General features: G+C 37.1%; 1 protein-coding gene across 1 annotated transcript in view; it reads left to right on the top strand.

Moving 5' to 3' along the window:
• Positions 1-20530, top strand: part of PUS10 (pseudouridine synthase 10) — a 372401-nt gene that overhangs the window by 13767 nt on the left and 338104 nt on the right. Inside the window, 1 exon segment of the mRNA XM_053712643.1 lies at positions 828-914. Coding sequence (XP_053568618.1) covers positions 828-914 — 87 coding nt within the window.

Raw genomic sequence — 20530 nt, 5'->3', positions numbered from 1 at the left:
TAACTCTTGCGAGCAAAATAGGGGAGAGCAGAGTGAGGCTAATAATATGTTATAGGTCATATTATGTCACCAAACGTACTCTTTAATCATTGTATAATTATTATTAGGTTAGCAAAGAAAACAGGTCAAGTGTACAGCCTGAACATATGATCATTTCCGATGTACTGAATTGTAGTCCTTCAGGTTAGTGGCACTCTCCTGGCCGCATTCGCGACCCTTGAGCAGATATTCAGTGTTGCGGTAGAACTTGAGAGAAGGGTATTATCTATCTTTAAAGAATATACTCTGATTAGTGCGCAGTACTAATTGTATGTACTATGTAAAAAATTTGACCAATAGTGTTGTGAATTTGACAATTTTAATATATTGTCTTTGCTTTACAATCTGTTTAACAGAACCCCCCCCCCCCCTCCAAATAAACGCTCTTTGTTGTTTGTATTTAATTGTTTTTTTATGGTTTAGCTTATGATCAGCATACAAATTACTTTATGGTTATTAGTTTTTTAAACTCTTTCCCTATATTTATGTGTTGTAACAGAAAACCCATGTGACTAAAGTTGCTTCTAGTGAGAAGATTCACATGCAACAATCAAAACAAGTCTTGACACATTAATTTTGTTGAGTGCTGCAGGATATACAACATTTCTGTAAAGTAAATCTAAGGCAAATAAAAACAGAAAGCAGCATAATTCAGTCTTACAAACTGTGCTTTGAAAAATATGTTTATTTATTCTGTTTGTTGTGCTGGTTCAAAAGGAGATCCTGCCATCGCTCAGACACACTCTAAAAAACATCTTATAGGTATGAAATGTGTTCTATTATTGCAGATATTCCAGAAGATAAACTCTGCGGGGTTTGAGTTCAAAGACTTTGTTTTCTCAATGTCTCTGCCAGCACAGCTATCTGTCAGAGAGGTAAGTGTTTTTATTATGATCTTGCTCCTAATTTGTATAACAGTACGTTAAAGGGACAGTCTACTCCAGAATTTGTATTGTTTAAAAAGATTAATAATCCCTTTATTACCCCTTCCCCAGTTTTGCATAATAAACACGGTTATATTAATATACTTTTATAAATTTTACTTCTGTAATTACTATGTATATAAGCCCCTGCAGACTGCCCCCTTATTTCAGTTCTTTTGACAGACTTGCATTTTACCCAATCAGTGCTGACTCCACAGGAGCGAGCACAATGTTACCTATATGGAGCACATGAACTAGCTCTGTCTATCTGGTAAAAACGGTCAAAATGCACTGAGATTAGAGGCGGCCTTCAAGGGCTTAGAAATAAGCAAATGAGTCTGCCTATGTTTTGCTTTCAACAAAGAATATCAAGAGAACAAAGCAAATTTGATGGTAAAAGTAAATTGGAGAGTTTAATTTTGACTAAACTTTACGTTTTGCAAAAGACATGGACAGTTTTTAGAAGGCTTTAGTAATTTGCCAGTTAGATGATTCTTTTTTTAAAGGGACATTCTAGTGACTTAAGAAATAAAAATAAAGCTAAAATATTATCAACAGACTACAATGACTTATTTCACACCATTGTGATGTTATATGCTTTTAAAATATTAAAGCTTTCCACTACCCACAGAAGTAGTCAGTTTATGATACGTTGTGTATCAAACACACCATTTAAATGGGCTGCAGCACATGTGTAGTTTGAAGTACCCAGTTTATGTAGACTAAGGTGTGTATAAGTAATCGGGTCAACTGCCAATCATCAGCTGAGCTGTCCTCTCAATGTTGATGGCTCAGCCGTATCCATGACAACAGGAAACCCCTTTCTGTGTCTGCAGTGAAAGTCTTGACATACAGTAGCACAGAGGGCTTTCTAATGTTCATATGCCCAAGCTTACTCCTGAGGCTCAGCAATAGGAAACTGCTGATTTGATCAAGAAATAACCCCCCATTTTTAATGTTTTTTTGAAGTTTGACAATGCAGACTACTTTTTATATAAATTTACTTTTAGTTCTTTTTGTCAACATTTGAAATTGTAATATTAATATTAATGACCAGCAGTAAATTTACATTAGAAAAACAACACCTTTATATTAAACCACGTTATCTCAACTTTTTAAAATGTATTACAGTTTTGTTTTATAAACGTTATTCATAAAAAACAAAAAATGTTTTTTTATATATGGGAAGTCTTCTATGTGAAGAGGGCTTGCAGCGCTCTTCAACGTTATCTAAATGCATTTTTAAGATACATAATATTTATATAATTATATACAACATATTTAAAGGTGTGTAGAACCTTTAACTCATAAAATAAGGACCTGAAGATGATAAATAAACTTTCCGGCATGGAGAGAAATCACACAATCTTTGGTGTTTTTTTTAGCATTATATTGCAATTTATGTGTCTCTCCTTCACATCTAGAATCTTTCCTAGCTATGTAAATGCCTTTATGAAATGATTTGAGGGACCCCGCACTGCTGACGAGACTCCTTATATAATCTTGCTACACCAGAGGGCTTTAGATCATTGGGCACAATACCAATACAGCATACTTTATTGCTTATATTCTTTGCTCTAGTTTTAACCAACAGATGGCGGTATAATTTATAAACATATAGCCAACATGGATAATGTCAAATAATCCGGAGCATTCAAAGGAAATTGAAGTCAATTGTCAATATTTTGTATAGATACAAAAGAATATTATTTAGCCATCTCCCTTATAAGAATGGATATTTGAGACAGCGCCACTAAATAAATTAATTCTCAGTGCGTTCAATATATTTAATGTTTAATAAAAAAAATAGCATAAAAATACATTACAAATAAATAGAAAGTGTTAAATAAAAAGGTGATACTTGCACTGGATATATCTCAGTTAGATTCTGGAAGTCACAATAACATATAAACTGCAACCAGGTGAGCAGGATAAATCGGCTGTTAAATCCTAGACAATCCACTACGCGTTTCAAGGAGACACTCCTCTTCATCAGGTTGCCAGCTGGAGAGGTTTTGATAATCAGACCAATAATTTTGGGCCTTTAGGGATCTTCCAGTAAATATTCTTGAGCTGAAAGCTGTTAGCTTGACACTGAGATTTATCCAATCAAACTAAAACAATTACTGGAAGACAAAAAAACAATCATAACAACGATTATCTGTGCATTTTGTACTGGTTATTTTGAAGACAGCACTGAAGATAGCAATGAAATATTTGATCAGTACTGAGGATTAACTTCAGAAATGAAAAAGAAATGTTCATCCTCACTGGGACCTACCTCCATTAGTGAGTTTTCTCTGGTGGCTCCTTCTTAAGAACATCTAGAAAACTTTCTGAAGTTAGACAGTGTTTCTTCTTCTAATTACTTTCTAAAAACCAGTGAAAGCAGTATTGTGATCAGTGATGTTTTATATTTTTATTGTAGTTATTGTCTTTTTTTGTACATGAAACAGGAACTCTTATATGTGCATTCATATTAGAGGTACAAATCCCCAAATCTGGAATTCCAAAAGCCAGAATTATTCCAAAACCCAAACATTTTTATTTGTATTAAATTCTTTTTTTTATTTTTATTTTTTTACTAAAAACTAACATTTTCCCCACAAGTTACAAACTTCTCTGCCTGAATCTTTGGTTTGTGTTTTTTGTGTTCTAAAATGCTAATGGTCTATATATTTATTTAAAACAACTGTTGCCTTTCTGATTACAGTACTGCAGTATCTTTATAATGGGACTATGTATGCATGCAAAAGTAATACACATTATATAAAACTGCCTTTGTTTCTGAATAAGCTGTATTATTATATGTAAATATTGACTAAATGACATAAGATATTCCTGTTTACACTTGGTCCCCATTTACAGATGCAAATATTACAAAATCCGAACTATATCGAAATCCAAGCATTTTGCGGCCCAAGCAGTTTGGATAAAGGGTTTTCTACCCGTATTACTAGATAGCAAGATACAGCTACACAATGAGAGCACAGCTATGTCAGCTTGTGAATGTTCTTAAATATATACCAAGATAATAATATTGTGTAAGTAAGATGTAATTTCCTTCTTAAACTCATTATATACTTCCATGAGTTAATTTAAATAAATTTAACCATTAAAAAACACCATGCAAAAGATTATTTATTGCTATTAAAATGTTTAACACAAACCAATAACAAATACAGTACATTTGTGTAAAGTAGAGAACCGTTAGTGACTTTAACAGGAAGAATATCGAGGAGCCAACCACCCTAATTTTAGGAGACCAAAAAGGGTTTTTATAAAAGCAGAACTAAATAGAAGCAAGAACTAAAAATTCAGAGCCATTGTGGTATTGTCACGCCTTATATAATATATAACAGGACCTCCAGGGGTCAGTATCAACATGGCAATATTGTAGTACAGCTGCACAAAAATAGCCCCCCGAAAATGTTTAAATAGACACATGCAATGACAAAATAATTTTTATATATACTGTATATGTGTGTGTATATATATATATGTATATATCTCAAATAAATACTCTGTAGTCCATAATATGCCCAAAAAGTAAATGTATTATGGATTTCGAAATACATAACGTTAAAGGGACATAATACTCATATGCTAAATCACTTGAAACTGATGCAGTATAACTATAAAAAGCTGACAGGAAAATATCACCTGAGCATCTCTATGTAAAAAAGGAAGATATTTTACCTCACAATCTCCTCAGCTCAGCAGAGTAAGTTCTGTGTAAAAAGTTATACTCAGCTGCTCCCACCTGCAGGTAAAAAAATTAAAAAAAATGAAGAAATGAACAGCAGCCAATCAGCATCAGCAGTGCTGAGGTCATGAACTTTTACTGTGATCTCATGAGATTTGACTTGACTCTCATGAGATTTCATTGTAAACTTCCTTTACCTGATTGGTGAAATAAGATGAGAGTGCACGATGCTCATCCCTTCAGATGTCCCAGGACAGACACACTAAAATGCTGCTTAGAAATCCTTTACAATGGGAGGTGGCTACTGAGGAACTTTTGAGGTAAAATATCTTTCTTTTTTACATAGAGATGTTCAGGAGATATTTTCTAGTCAGCTTTTTACAGCTATGCTGCATCACTTTCAAGTGTTTAAACATTTGGGTATTATGGCCCTTTAAGGCCCTCCAAGGAGCCTTTCTCAGGGTGTGCAATGACAAAATATTCTCTCTTCTCTCTCTTCTCTCTTCTCTCTCTTCTCTCTCTCTCTCAGCGCTGATCTCCGGCGCAGACTGTCTGTTGCTGCCGATCACCCCCCAACACTGCTACCCCAAAATAAAAAAAAAACCTAACTCTAAAAAATCCTAAACTACCCATTGCCCCTAAAGGGGCATTTGTATGGGCATTGCCCTTAAAAGGGCATTCAGCTATTTTACAAGTGCCCATCCTTAATCTAAAAAAAAACCTAACACTAGCCTCAGAGTATCTACTCACGGTTCCTGAAGTCCGGACATCCATCTCCATCCAGGCGGCGACAGCTTCATTCATCTCGGGGGCGTCTTCTTTCTTCATCCCGGCGGCACAGAGCTATCCTGGAAGTGGATCCTATCCTGCGCGGGGCGTCCTCTTCATACGGTCACTGCCGTACACTGAAGTTGAATGAAAGGTAGCCGTTTCAAAATGGCGTACCTTTCATTCCTATTGGCTGATTTGATGCTTCAAATTCAAATCAGCCAATAGGATGAGAGCTACTGAAATCCTATTGGCTGTTCAAATCAATCAAGCTAATAGAAATGCAAGGTACACCATTTTGAAACGGCTACTTTAGAGTTAGGTTTTTTATTTTGGGGAAGTTGGTTGGGTGGTGGGTTTTACTGTTGGGGGGACTTTGTATTTTTTTACAGGTAAAAGAGCTGTTTACAAAAGGCCCTTTTAACGGCTATTGGTAGTTTATTGTAGGTTAGGGGGTGTTTTTTATTTGGGGGGCTTTTTTATTTTTATAGGGTTATTAGATTAGGTGTAATTGTTTTTATTTTTGATAATTTTGTTTATTATTTTTTGTAAGCTTAGTGTTTTTTATTTTTCGTAATTTAGTGTTTATTATTTTTTGTAATTTTTTTGTAGTGTTAGGTTTTTTTAAATTTGTAATTTAGGTTTTTAATTGGTAGTATTTTATTAGAATAGTAATGTTAGGTTAATTTATAGTTTAATGTTAGGTTTATTTTTATTTCACAGGTAAGTTTTTATTTATTTAAAGATAATTATATTGTTATTTAAATTTAAAGTTAGGCGGTGTTAGGTTTAGGGGTTAATAGTTTAATTTAGTGTTTTGTGATGTGCGGGGGCGACTGTCTAGGGGTTAATAGTTTTTTTTTATTAGTTACAATGTAGGAGGCTGTAGGTTTTGGGGTTAATACTTTATTATAGTGTTGGCGATGTGGTGGCCGGAGGTTTAGGGGTTAATAGGTTTATTTAGGTGTGGGCAATGTCAGGGAGCGGCACATTAGGGGTTAACAACTTTTATTAGTGTCTGGGAGCAGCGGTTTAAGGGTTAATATAAAATTTGTAATTTAAGTTTTTAATTGGTAGTATTTTTTTATTTTATTAGAATAGTAATGTTAGGTTAACTTATAGTGTAATGTTAGGCGATGTCAGGGAGCGGCAGATTAGGGGTTAATAACTTTTATTAGTGTCGGGGAGCGATGGTTTAAGGGTTAATATATTTAAATAGTGTTGGCAATGTGGGTAGGCGGCAGATTAGTGGTTAATAACTTTATTTAATAGTCACGGTGTGGGTGGGCGGCAGATTAGGGGTTAATAGGTTTTAAATAGTGTTTGCGATGCGGGAGGGTGGCGGTTTAGGGGTTAATCCATAACTACTGGTCTCAGATGGCGGTATGGATCGTATCAGTATAGGCTGTAATGCAATCATTTTAGCCTGAATGCACAACCTGTAATACCGGCGCTATGAAAATCCCACACAAAAACGTAATTTTTTTAGTGCGGAATGGACGTTGCGTTACAGGCTAAAAGGCTTGCGTTACAGCTATACCGACACGACTCGTAATATGCGTTACTGGCCATTACGCTTTTTTCAGCGTAAAGAGCCGTACTGCAACACTTGTAATCTAGCCGAAAATCTTTTATTGGAAATGTTATGATAATTTTTATCCACTTTCAGCAGTAGATGGCGCTCTTACCTAGGTCTGTTCATAATTTTACCTGATCACAACCCCAAACAGACTTGCTATATCAAACATTAAAACTCATAGAAAACTAGTTTGTCCCTGAGCAATATGTTTGCTTTTTAATTTTAGTTTACAGATGCCCAGAATTTTACACTAGATTTTTCTTTCCATAGGTGTTTTGTAGATGATCCATTTATATAGCCCATCTGGGAGTGTTTTTGTAACAATGTATAGTTTTGCTTATTTTTGAATAACATTGTGCTGATTTTCTGACTCCTAACCAAGCCCAAAATGTATACTGATGTCTACAGATTCAAGCTTGCTGCTGTTTGTGTAAAGGGTGGAGGAGGTGGTGTCTGCTGTTCCTGATTTCCGAGCCCCTTTCATTTTGTCTCCCAGCCTAACCTCATCAACAGTGCTAAAACTGTGCGCTTCTAAGTATGTTTTTAAAAGGTTTTATACTGGATTTTTATATTGGTATCTGTGCTTATTCTTCTTTATAGTATTGTCTGTTACATGCAGTTATATGAAAATTGGTGTATACAGTGTGGTTTGTTGTTTCCTTTAAAGTGAATGTCAATTTGATTAAAAACAGAGCACTTTAATTCATCAAAATGTACATTTCACTCCTGTTGAGAAAAAAAACTTACCTTTTAATCTTCACAGCAGCTCCAGCTGTCGCAAAGCCTCTTCCTGGGTCTAAAATGAGGAATCCGGCTTCCTCCAATCACAGCATTGAATCAGACACTGATTCCCCCGGGGAGGAAGCCGTGATTGGAGGATGACCTATCCATAAATTCTGACATCAGAAATGGCTTGCACAACCAGAGGAAGCTGGAGCTGCTGTGAAGATTAAAAGGTAAGTTTTTTTCTCTCAACAGGAGTGAAATGTAAATTTTGATGAATTAAAGTGCCCCTGTTTTTAATCGAATTTTTAAAAACCAGGCACTTTAGCATCAAAATGGATTTTCACTTTGATCACAGGGTTTATGTTGCCAAATACTCCAGATTCCTCATGTGAACCATTTTTTTTTAATTTGCTTGAACAGTTTCTTTACAACATAAACATTTGCTATCCTCGGGAAAGGAGTCTGTTATATGGTTTCAAAGTTGTAGCTTTGTCTTTAAAGTGAATGTCAATTTTGATGCTAAAGTGCCCGGTTTTTAAAAATTTGATTAAAACCAGGGGCACTTTAATTCATCAAAGTTTACATTTCACTCCTGTTGTGAAAAAAAACCTTTTAATCTTCACAGCAGCTCCAGCTTCCTCCGGTTGTTGCAAGCCATTTCTGATGTCAGAAATGATGGATAGGTCATCCTCCAATCACAACTTCCCCCCCGGGGGAATCAGTGTGTGATTCAACGCAGTGATTGTAGGAAGCCGGATTCCTCATTTTAGACCCAGGAAGAGGCTTTGCGACGGGTGGAGGAAGCTGGAGCTGCTGTGAAGATTAAAAGGTAAAAAAAATTTCTCAACAGGAGTGAAATGTAAATTTTGATGAATTAAAGTGCCCCTGTTTTTAATCAAATTTTTAAAAACCGGGCACTTTAGCATCAAAATTGACATTCACTTTAAGTTGTTTATAAAATTGTACGTACTGCATAAGCACATATTATAGCAACGTGCATGGTTAAAGGGATATTCCATTTTTGTTTTCTTAAATAAATTATTTGTGTGTTGCAGTTTTTTGTTTTGTTGAAAATTGTTTTTTGTCAGGTGAAATAGCTGGTGAAACTGCCACCTATAATTTGAATACTGAAGTATTGGTTATTGAAAAGCTTTGTAAACAAGAGCCAGCATCAGAAAACAACTTCCCACTGGGGTAGGAGAGAGACCAGTCTTTTTGAAAGGGTGTTCTTGCAGCAGCTTTGAGTTAAATGTTTAGCGGCTGTTTGTCCATTGTACCTTTAAGTTGAAACTGTTTATCTTTATACTGAAATCAGTGTATGTCTGTGCACAACCTCACTAGCTAATAAAGAACACTGCTATAGCCCAATTGGTGAGCCATGTCCTGCAACCATAAGAGCACAAAATAATTTTTAGCACAGGAAAATCTAATTATACAAGCTTTTTGTAGACAATTTATTTACATTCCAGCAGACAAAATAGATAATTGGGAACACATTAAAGTGGAGAAGATTTTACATTAATAATGTCCCTTTAAACAAGTAAACTATTTTTAAAGGGCCATGAAACCCATTTTTTCTGTGATTCATAACATACAATTTTAAACAACTTTCCAGTTTATTTCTATTATTAAATTTGCTTCATTCTATTGGTATCCTATGTTGAAGTAGCAGCAGTGCACTAATTGGTGCAAGCTGAACACATTGGGTAATTTAATGACAAATGGCATCTGCAGCCACCAATCAGCAACTAGCTCCCAGAAGTGTTTTGCTGCTTCTGAGGCTACCAAGGTATGATTTTCAACAAAGGATATCAAGAGAAACAAAGCAAATTAGATAATAGATGTAAATAAGAAAGTTGTTGTAATATAACATGTTCTATCTGAATTGTGGAAGATTCATTTTGACTTTACTACCCCTTTAACAGACTTAAAAAATTCTGTTTCTTATCAATGATCGAAGTTTGTTTATCGAGATTCTAGTGTAAAAATAAAATCTTTTTAGAGGATATTATTTTTAAATGCATTTGTACTTATGGGTGGGACAAGTATAAATGTCAATTGATTAGTTGTTTTTAAAAACAAAAGAAAGAGACAAATAACGCTACAGAACAGCTAAAGAATTCTGATTTGCAACAAATGTATATTAATATTTTTTATTTTGCATAAAAAATAAGCAATGTAATGAACTAATATCTCACTTAGTTTGTTTTATAAATAAAATCAAATATGCTAAATCAAGCGTTCAATAAATAGAAACAAATGCGTATATATATATATATATATTTATACAGTGTATGTGTGTATATATATATATATATATATATATATATATACATATACATACAGTGTAAATATATATATATATACATATACACACACAAAGTATCTCTTAGTTCTGTAGATAGTAAGCAGAGTCAAACAATGTACCCAAAGAGCTAATCTGTCTCATGGCCCCTATACATATGATAGAAGACTTTGAGCTGTATAATATAAACATGAAAACACAATAAAACACAGTAAAAAGGAGCAACAAACACTTCCCTGGCCAGACTGGTAATGGTTTTCACAACGCGTTTCAGGGACACGTTCCTTAATCAGGTGTCATTATTACTTAGGTGCTGGTTGCTCCTATTCATTGCATTATGTCAGCCAATCATTGCTATAATTAATTTTGCATTAAACTAATAGGCTGTGTTTTGTTTATAAAACGTCCATTTAGAAATTGGAATAAAATATCATACATTTAATATAATATGCACTGCGCATCACCGTTAAACATATTATAACAAATCCCAAAAGACTTAATCTTGGCTTGTAATATCTTGAGTATATATACTTATATAGCATGATTTCTCCCCTTAGGATCTAACCACTACTGCGGCTCCTACCAATATGTGTTTAGATGGCATAGTCTCTCCAAAGTTTAACCATTACTGCGGCTTGTGAGATATTAGTTAATGACATTGTTTTATTTTTTATGCAAAATATAAAATATTTATAGGCATTTGTTGAAAATTAGAATTATTTAGCTGTTCTGTAGCGTTTGAAACTAGTGAGAATTATTTGTAATTGCCACTAAGTGGCGCTGTCTGATAACGTTTAAAGTAATTTCTGTTTTTAAAAACATGGTAATGTTTTGATATTTTAGTAATGTGTGAAATATTTTTCTTTCATGATTCAGAAAGAGCATACATGTTTAAACAACTCTCCATTTTACCTCTATTATTGGTTTTGCTTAATTATCTTGGTATCCTGCATTACTGGGTGCCAGCTGAAAATATTGGTAAGCCAATGAAAAAGGGATATATGTGCAGCCACCAATCAGCAGCTAGCTTCCAGCTCCCTGGTCTACCTAGGTTTGCATTTCAACAAAGGATACCAAGAGAACTAAACAAATTAGATAATAGAAGTAAATTGGAAAGTTGTTTAAAATTGTATTCTCTATCTGAATCACAAAAGAAAACTTTGGGTTGCATGTCCCTTTAAGCTCTTTTGTTTCTTTTTAAAATGTGTTTGACTTCTTTCAAAGGGTTAAAACCATCAAAGTTGAACTTCTTGAACACCCATTTTTTAATACAATGATGATATGACTAATAATTGGGGATACACATGTATGCCTGCTCCTGATTGGCTCTTTAGCTGTATCCTCATCTGTAGTGATACAAGGGCACAACTATATATTTAACACCTTTTATAGGGGTTAATCACTAGGCATGGACATAATTTGATTGTAAAAATACATCTGCATATTATCCTCAAGCTAATATTTGAATATATCATAGTTAGCATTTATATATTTAGTAAACAAATTGTAAATATGGCCGCAGGCAGCAGCATTTGGGTATTTTTGGTGCTGTATGTATTAGTGTAAAAGTGCAACATACTTATACACTAATAAATCCTGTGCCAAATTCTACTGCCTGCGTCATACTCAGCATTTGCTTAGTAGTGCCACAATGATCATTTTTATATTGTAGCATCAGTTACCAGACCTTTTACTCACAATAGGAAAGATTTTACATGCTGTGCTAAAGTGACATTAAGCAGTAAATAAATGCTAAATATGACAACATATTTAATGATTAGCTTGAGGATTACATATTTTTAAAAATTGTTAGTTTAAATATCAAAGATATATGTGTAAAGTTGTAGTAATGGGTGTCACTGTGTTGAAACCTTGGTTTCCCCTTATCTAATATATATTAATGAGGACAATAAGGGACAAATATAAAATGGTTAATAAACTGTGCAAACAATAACTGTGTGGAACGTGACAATATTAAAGTAACTATCTGGCAGTTTTGTCTTAGCCATTGTTTGCACAGTTCAGTATATAGACAATTTAGTCCTCAGCAAAATAGATTAGATAAGAGGAAACCAAGGTTTCAAAATGGTGGCACCCATTGCTTTATAGAACTTTAGTGGAACTGTTAACCCCACAGTTAAAAGTAAATGGAACCCTAGTTTTGTTTTTTTTAATGATTCATACAGATGAAATAATAGTAAAAAAAGATTCAGATCTACTTCTGTTATCCCATTTACTTATTTCTCTTGGTATCTTTTGTTAAAAAGAAGGTTGGTAGTTTTACAAGCGTATACATGTCTGGCGCACTATATGGCAGCAGTTTAAATTTACTTTTAATAGTGTTATACATTTGCAAGAAGAGTTGCCAGATGTCCTCCATAGAAATAATGGTCAATCTGTCTGTGACTGGGCATGTTAATAAGTAGGGTCACACAATACTCCCCAAAAGCTCTATCTTAGCCACACTCTTGATCCCACTATACATCATTTTCACAACCCCTATACAAATACATTTCTTTAGCTGCCAGTAACACACATAAACAGAATTGATATGACCCCCTTGACTGCCCCTCACTTTGTTCTGTTCTATATTTGGAATGTGTTAACATTTTGCTAATACTCAGAGACTTAAAAAAAATGGACATTTTTAAGTGGTCGAGTATTTTTGTGAAGATTTTACTAGACAGCCTTCTAAAATACTGCACTCTGAGATTAAATTCTGCACCTTATTTGCAAGAGCACTAGATGGCAGCAGTTTCCTGTTGAGGCCTCCTCCTCCTCCTTGAGGGTCTAGGACAGGAAGTAAAGGACACTGCAGAAATTAAATAAAAAATGGATTTAAAGGGTTTTTCTCTTGTTAAGTGTATCCAGTCCACGGATCATCCATTACTTGTGGGATATTCTCCTTCCCAACAGAAAGTTGCAAGAGGATCACCCACAGCAGAGCTGCTATATAGCTCCTCCCCTCACTGCCATACCCAGTCATTCTCTTGCAAGCCTCAACCAAGATGGAGGTCGTAAGAGGAGTGTGGTGTTTTATACTTAGTTTATTCTTCAATCAAAAGTTTGTTATTTTTAAATGGTGCCGGAGTGTACTGTTTATCTCAGGCAGTATTTAGAAGAAGAATCTGCCTGCGTTTTCTATGATCTTAGCAGAAGTAACTAAGATCCATGGCTGTTCTCACATATTCTGAGGAGTGAGGTAACTTCAGAAAGGGAATGGCGTGCAGGTTTTCCTGCAATAAGGTATGTGCAGTTAATATTTTTCTAGGGATGGAATTTGCTAGAAAATGCTGCTGATACCGAACTAATGTAAGTAAAGCCTTAAATGCAGTTATAGCGACTGGTATCAGGCTTATTAATAGAGATACATACTCTTATAAAAATGTAATATAAAACGTTTGCTGGCATGTTTAATCGTTTTTATATGTATTTGGTGATAAAACTTATTGGGGCCTAGTTTTTTTCCACATGGCTGGCTTGAATTTTGCCTAGTAACAGTTTCCTTAGGCTTTCCACTGTTGTAATATGAGTGGGAGGGGCCTTTTTTAGTGCTTTTCTGTGCAGCTAAAAATACTGACAGAGACATTCAGCTTCCCTCTGCATGATCCAGGACATCTCTGGAGGGCTCAAAAGGCTTCAAAGTCGTTTTTGAGGGAGGTAAAAAGCCACAGTAGAGCTGTGGCAGTTGTTGTGACTGTTTAAAAAAACAAAACAAAAAAAAACAAAAACGTTTTTGTCTTTTATTATTCCGTTTTGGGTATTAAGGGGTTAATCATCCATTTGCAAGTGGGTGCAATGCTCTGCTAACTTGTTACATACATTGTAAAAAATTTGTTAGTGTAACTGCCTTTTTTCACTGTTATTTCAAATTTTGACAAAATTTGTGTTTCTTAAAGGTGCAGTAACGTTTTTTATATTGCTTGTAAACTTGTTTAAAGTGTTTTCCAAGCTTGCTAGTCTTATTGCTAGTCTGTTTAAACATGTCTGACACAGAGGAAACTACTTGTTCATTATGTTTGAAAGCCATGGTGGAGCCCCATATGAGAATGTGTACTAAATGTATTGATTTCACTTTAAACAGTAAAGATCAGTCTTTAACTATAAAAGAAATATCACCAGAAGATTCTGACGAGGGGGAAGTTATGCCGACTAACTCTCCCCACGTGTCAGACCCTTCGCCTCCCGCTCAGGGGATGCACGCTAATATGTCGCCAATTACATCAGGGACGCCCATAGCGATTACCTTGCAGGACATGGCTGCAATCATGAATAATACCCTGTCAGAGGTATTATCCAGGTTGCCTGAATTAAGAGGCAAGCGCGATTGCTCTGGGGTTAGGAGAAATACAGAGCGCGCAGATGCTGTAAGGGCCATGTCTGATACTGTGTCACAATATGCAGATCATGAGGACGGAGAGCTTCAGTCTGTGGGTGACATCTCTGATTCGGGGAAACCTGATTCAGAGATTTCTAATTTTAAATTTAAGCTTGAGAACCTCCGTGTGTTGCTTGGGGAGGTATTAGCTGCTCTGAATGACTGTAACACAGTTGCAGTACCAGAGAAATTGTGTAGGCTGGATAAATACTATGCGGTACCGGTGTGTACTGATGTTTTTCCTATACCTAAAAGGCTTACAGAAATTATTAGCAAGGAGTGGGATAGACCAGGTGTGCCTTTTTCCCCACCTCCTATATTTAGAAAAATGTTTCCAATAGGCGCCACTACACGGGACTTATGGCAGACGGTCCCTAAGGTGGAGGGAGCAGTTTCTACTTTAGCAAAGCGTACTACTATCCCGGTTGAGGACAGTTGTGCTTTTTCAGATCCAATGGATAAAAAATTGGAGGGTTACCTTAAGAAAATGTTTATTCATCAAGGTTTTATTTTACAGCCCCTTGCATGCATTGCGCCTGTCACGGCCGCAGCGGCATTCTGGTTTGAGGCCCTGGAAGAGGCCATCCATACAGCTCCATTGACTGAAATTATTGACAAGCTTAGAACACTTAAGCTAGCTAACTCATTTGTTTCTGATGCCATTGTTCATTTGACTAAACTAACGGCTAAGAATTCCGGATTCACCATCCAAGCGCGTAGGGCGCTATGGCTTAAATCCTGGTCAGCTGACGTGACTTCGAAGTCTAAATTATTCAACATTCCTTTCAAGGGGCAGACCTTATTCGGGCCTGGTTTGAAGGAAATTATTGCTGACATTACTGGAGGTAAGGGTCACACCCTTCCTCAGGACAGGGCCAAAGCAAAGGCCAAACAGTCTAATTTTCGTGCCTTTCGAAATTTCAAGGCAGGTGCAGCATCAACTTCCTCTGCTTCAAAACAAGAGGGAACTTTTGCTCAATCTAAGCAGGCCTGGAAACCTAACCAGTCCTGGAACAAAGGCAAGCAGGCCACAAAGCCTGCTGCTGCCTCTAAGACAGCATGAAGGAACGGCCCCCTATCCGGCGACGGATCTAGTAGGGGGCAGACTTTCTCTCTTCGCCCAGGCGTGGGCAAGAGATGTTCAGGATCCCTGGGCGTTGGAGATCATATCTCAGGTATATCTTCTGGACTTCAAAGCTTCCCCTCCACAAGCGAGATTTCATCTTTCAAGGCTATCTGCAAATCAGATAAAGAAAGAGGCATTCCTACGCTGTGTGCAAGACCTCCTAGTTATGGGAGTGATCCATCCAGTTCCATGGACGGAACAAGGACAGGGTTTTTATTCAAATCTGTTTGTGGTTCCCAAAAAAGAGGGAACCTTCAGACCAATTTTGGATCTAAAGATCTTAAACAAATTCCTCAGAGTTCCATCTTTCAAAATGGAAACTATTCGGACCATCCTACCCATGATCCAAGAAGGTCAGTACATGACCACAGTGGACTTAAAGGATGCCTACCTTCACATTCCGATTCACAAAGATCATCATCGGTTTCTAAGGTTTGCCTTTCTAGACAGGCATTACCAATTTGTAGCTCTTCCCTTCGGGTTGGCTACAGCCCCGAGAATCTTTACAAAGGTTCTGGGCTCACTTCTGGCGGTTCTAAGACCGCGAGGCATAGCGGTGGCTCCGTATCTAGACGACATCCTGATACAGGCGTCAAGCTTTCAAGTTGCCAAGTCTCATACAGAGATAGTTCTGGCATTTCTGAGGTCGCATGGGTGGAAAGTGAACGAGGAAAAGAGTTCTCTATCCCCACTCACAAGAGTCTCCTTTTTAGGGACTCTTATAGATTCTGTAGAAATGAAAATTTACCTGACGGAGTCTAGGTTATCAAAACTTCTAAATGCTTGCCGTGTTCTTCACTCCATTCCGCGCCCTTCGGTAGCTCAGTGTATGGAGGTAATCGGCTTAATGGTAGCGGCAATGGACATATTGCCATTTGCGCGCCTTCATCTCAGACCGCTGCAATTATGCATGCTGAGTCAGTGGAATGGGGATTACACAGATTTGTCCCCTCTGCTAAATCTGGATCAAGAGACCAGAGATTCTCTTCTCTGGTGGTTGTTTCGGGTACACCTGTCCAAGGGTATGACCTTTCGCAGGCCAGATTGGACAATTGTAACAACAAATGCCAGCCTTCTAGGTTGGGGTGCAGTCTGGAATTCCCTTAAGGCACAGGGATCGTGGACTCAGGAGGAGAAACTCCTTCCAATAAATATTCTGGAGTTAAGAGCGATATTCAATGCTCTTCTGGCTTGGCCTCAGTTAGCAACACTGAGGTTCATCAGATTTCAGTCGGACAACATCACGACTGTGGCTTACATCAACCATCAAGGGGGAACCAGGAGTTCCCTAGCGATGTTAGAAGTCTCAAAAATAATTCGCTGGGCAGAGTACCACTCTTGCCACCTGTCAGCAATCCATATCCCAGGCGTGGAGAACTGGGAGGCGGATTTTCTAAGTCGTCAGACTTTCCATCCGGGGGAGTGGGAACTCCATCCGGAGGTGTTTGCTCAGTTGATTCATCGTTGGGGCAAACCAGAGTTGGATCTCATGGCGTCTCGCCAGAACGCCAAGCTTCCTTGTTACGGATCCAGGTCCAGGGACCCAGAAGCGACGCTGATAGATGCGCTAGCAGCGCCTTGGTTCTTCCACCTGGCTTATGTGTTTCCACCGTTTCCTCTGCTCCCTCGACTGATTGCCAAAATCAAACAGGAGAGAGCATCGGTGATTCTGATAGCACCTGCGTGGCCACGCAGGACTTGGTATGCAGACCTAGTGGACATGTCATCCTTTCCACCATGGACTCTGCCTCTAAGACAGGACCTTCTGATACAAGGTCCTTTCAATCATCCAAATCTAATTTCTCTGAGACTGACTGCATGGAGATTGAACGCTTGATTCTATCAAAGCGTGGCTTCTCCGAGTCAGTCATTGATACTTTAATACAGGCACGAAAGCCTGTTACCAGGAAAATCTACCACAAGATATGGAGTAAATATCTTTATTGGTGTGAATCCAAGACTTACTCATGGAGTAAAGTTAGGATTCCTAGAATATTGTCTTTTCTCCAAGAGGGCTTGGACAAAGGATTATCAGCTAGTTCCTTAAAGGGACAGATTTCTGCTCTGTCTATTCTTTTGCACAAGCGTCTGGCAGAGGTTCCAGACGTCCAGGCATTTTGCCAGGCTTTGGTTAGATTTAAGCCTGTGTTTAAACCTGTTGCTCCCCCGTGGAGCTTAAACTTGGTTCTTAAGGTTCTTCAAGGAGTTCCGTTTGAACCCCTTCATTCCATTGATATTAAACTTTTATCTTGGAAAGTTCTGTTTTTGATGGCTATTTCCTCGGCTCGGAGAGTCTCTGAGCTATCTGCCTTACAATGTGATTCTCCCTATCTGATTTTTCATGCAGATAAGGTAGTTCTGCGTACCAAACCTGGGTTTTTACCTATTGTGGTTTCTAACAAGAATATCAATCAAGAGATTGTTGTTCCATCGTTGTGCCCTAATCCTTCTTCAAAGAAGCAACGTCTTTTACATAATCTGGACGTAGTCCGTGCCTTGAAGTTTTACTTACAAGCTACTAAGGATTTTCGTCAAACATCTTTCCTGTTTGTCGTTTACTCTGGACAGAGGAGAGGTCAAAAAGCTTCGGCAACCTCTCTTTCCTTTTGGCTTCGGAGCGTAATAAGCCTAGCCTATGAGACTGCTGGACAGCAGCCCCCTGAAAGGATTACAGCTCATTCTACTAGAGCTGTGGCTTCCACCTGGGCCTTCAAAAATTAGGCCTCTGTTGAACAGATTTGCAAGGCTGCGACTTGGTCTTTGCTTCACACTTTTTCAAAATTTTACAAATTTGATACTTTTGCTTCTTCGGAGGCTGTGTTTGGGAGAAAGGTTCTTCAGGCAGTGGTTCCTTCCGCTTTATCCTGCCTTGTCCCTCCCATCATCCGTGTACTTTAGCTTTGGTATTGGTATCCCACAAGTAATGGATGATCCGTGGACTGGATACACTTAACAAGAGAAAACATAATTTATGCTTACCTGATAAATGTATTTCTCTTGTAGTGTATCCAGTCCACGGCCCGCCCTGTCCTTTTAAGGCAGGTCTAAATGTTAATTAAACTACAGTCACCACTGCACCCTATGGTTTCTCCTTTCTCTGTTTGTTTTCGGTCGAATGACTGGATATGGTAGTGAGGGGAGGAGCTATATAGCAGCTCTGCTGTGGGTGATCCTCTTGCAACTTCCTGTTGGGAAGGAGAATATCCCACAAGTAATGGATGATCCGTGGACTGGATACACTACAAGAGAAATAAATTTATCAGGTAAGCATAAATTATGTTTTTAAAAAAAAAAAGATGAATAATATTTATTGCAATGATTTCTATTAAATATAAGCCACTGCTTAGTGCTTTTTTATTACTGCAATAAAACCCTTTAAGTTGCAGGAAAAAGGGACAAAAACAATAATGAAAAGTATATTACACACTATACTATGTCCTATTAATGAGTCTTGAGAGTGTTTTTACAAACATACCTGCTTAAAGGGACACTGAACCCAATTTTTTTTCTTTCGTGATTCAGATAGAGCATGCAATTTTAGGCAACTTTCTAATTTATTCCTATTATCAAATTTTCTTCTATCTCTTGGTATATTTATTTGAAAAGCAAGAATGTAAGTTTAGATGCCGGCCCATTTTTTAGTGAACAAACTGGGTTGTCCTTGCTGATTGGACAGCACCATTAAACAAGTGCTGTCCAGTGTCTGAACCAAAAATTGGCTGGCTCCTTAGCTTAGATGCCTTCTTTTTCAAATAAAGATAGCAAGAGAACGAATAAAAATTGATAATAGGAGTAAATTAGAAAGTTTCTTAAAATTGTATGTTCTATCTGAATCACGAAAGAAAATGTTTGGGTTCAGTGTCCTTTTAAGCAATACATTATAAGTACTTAGAAGTACAAATTAAAATGGACATCAGTGTTCCCCAAAGAAAATGTTGCCAGCCTGGTGGCATTATGAAGTAGTCGGGTGGGCGCAGTGTAATACTTTATTACTATTATACCATTTTCTGCTATCCAAAGCACAAATTAATTGCATAATTGAACATAAATATATTTAATACTAATTTGTGCAATAATCATTGAAACATTTTAATATCAGCTCATTTTAGCTTAATATTGGCTTAAATTTAAAGCAGATGGTCAGTAAAATCCTGGTGTCTTGTGCTGTGGCACTGTTTGGTATGTAACAGACATGCAGCACCATATGCAGAATGTACTCTCCAGCCTCTGTAGGGCAGTAGGAAAAGCTGGCAAACTGCATAATTAATGTGAGTTGCATATATGTTTTACTGTGCTTAGTTAAACAATTTACAGGGATTTAATTATGTGTTTATTGTCTCTAAATCCTTCAGTCATTTATTAATAAGAAGTTCATTCAGTGCCATCAAGATAATGGTATAATCTTCCTAGAATACAGGAACCATAAATGATTTAATGTTGTTGTTGCATCTAAAATAATGCATTTTATTGTTCCTGTACTGATAAAAATGTTCTGTTTATGTTTGTGAGACATGGCGTTATCAACCAATAAAGCAGTATGAGATCTGCTTATCAGCCAGAGAGCCTTAAAGGGACATGGAATTCAAAATCTTTTCTTTCATGATTGAGATAAAACGATAAAATGATTGTTGAAGGAGCAGCAATGCACTACTGGGAACTAGCGAAACACATCTGGTGAGCCAATGACAAGAGGTATATATTTGCAGCCACCAATCAGCTAGCTCCCAGTAGTGTGTTGCTGCTCCTGACCCTACCAAGGTATTATTTTCAACAAGGAATACCAAGAAAATTAGATAATAGAAGTAAATGGGAAATTGCATCTTCTGCTGAATAACGTATCAGCCAAGTCTAAATATTTTAAAACAACATTAAACTGTATTTTTTGCAATTGTTTTTTGATAACCAAAATCCAACCACCATGTGCCTAACCTGTAGGACTCAATCTGGTCTTGTTACCGGATTAGACACAGCTAGCCATGG

This window comes from Bombina bombina, chromosome 4 (genome assembly GCF_027579735.1).
Source record: "Bombina bombina isolate aBomBom1 chromosome 4, aBomBom1.pri, whole genome shotgun sequence".
NCBI lineage: Eukaryota > Metazoa > Chordata > Amphibia > Anura > Bombinatoridae > Bombina > Bombina bombina.
This window is presented reverse-complemented; position numbering and strand designations above follow the sequence as displayed.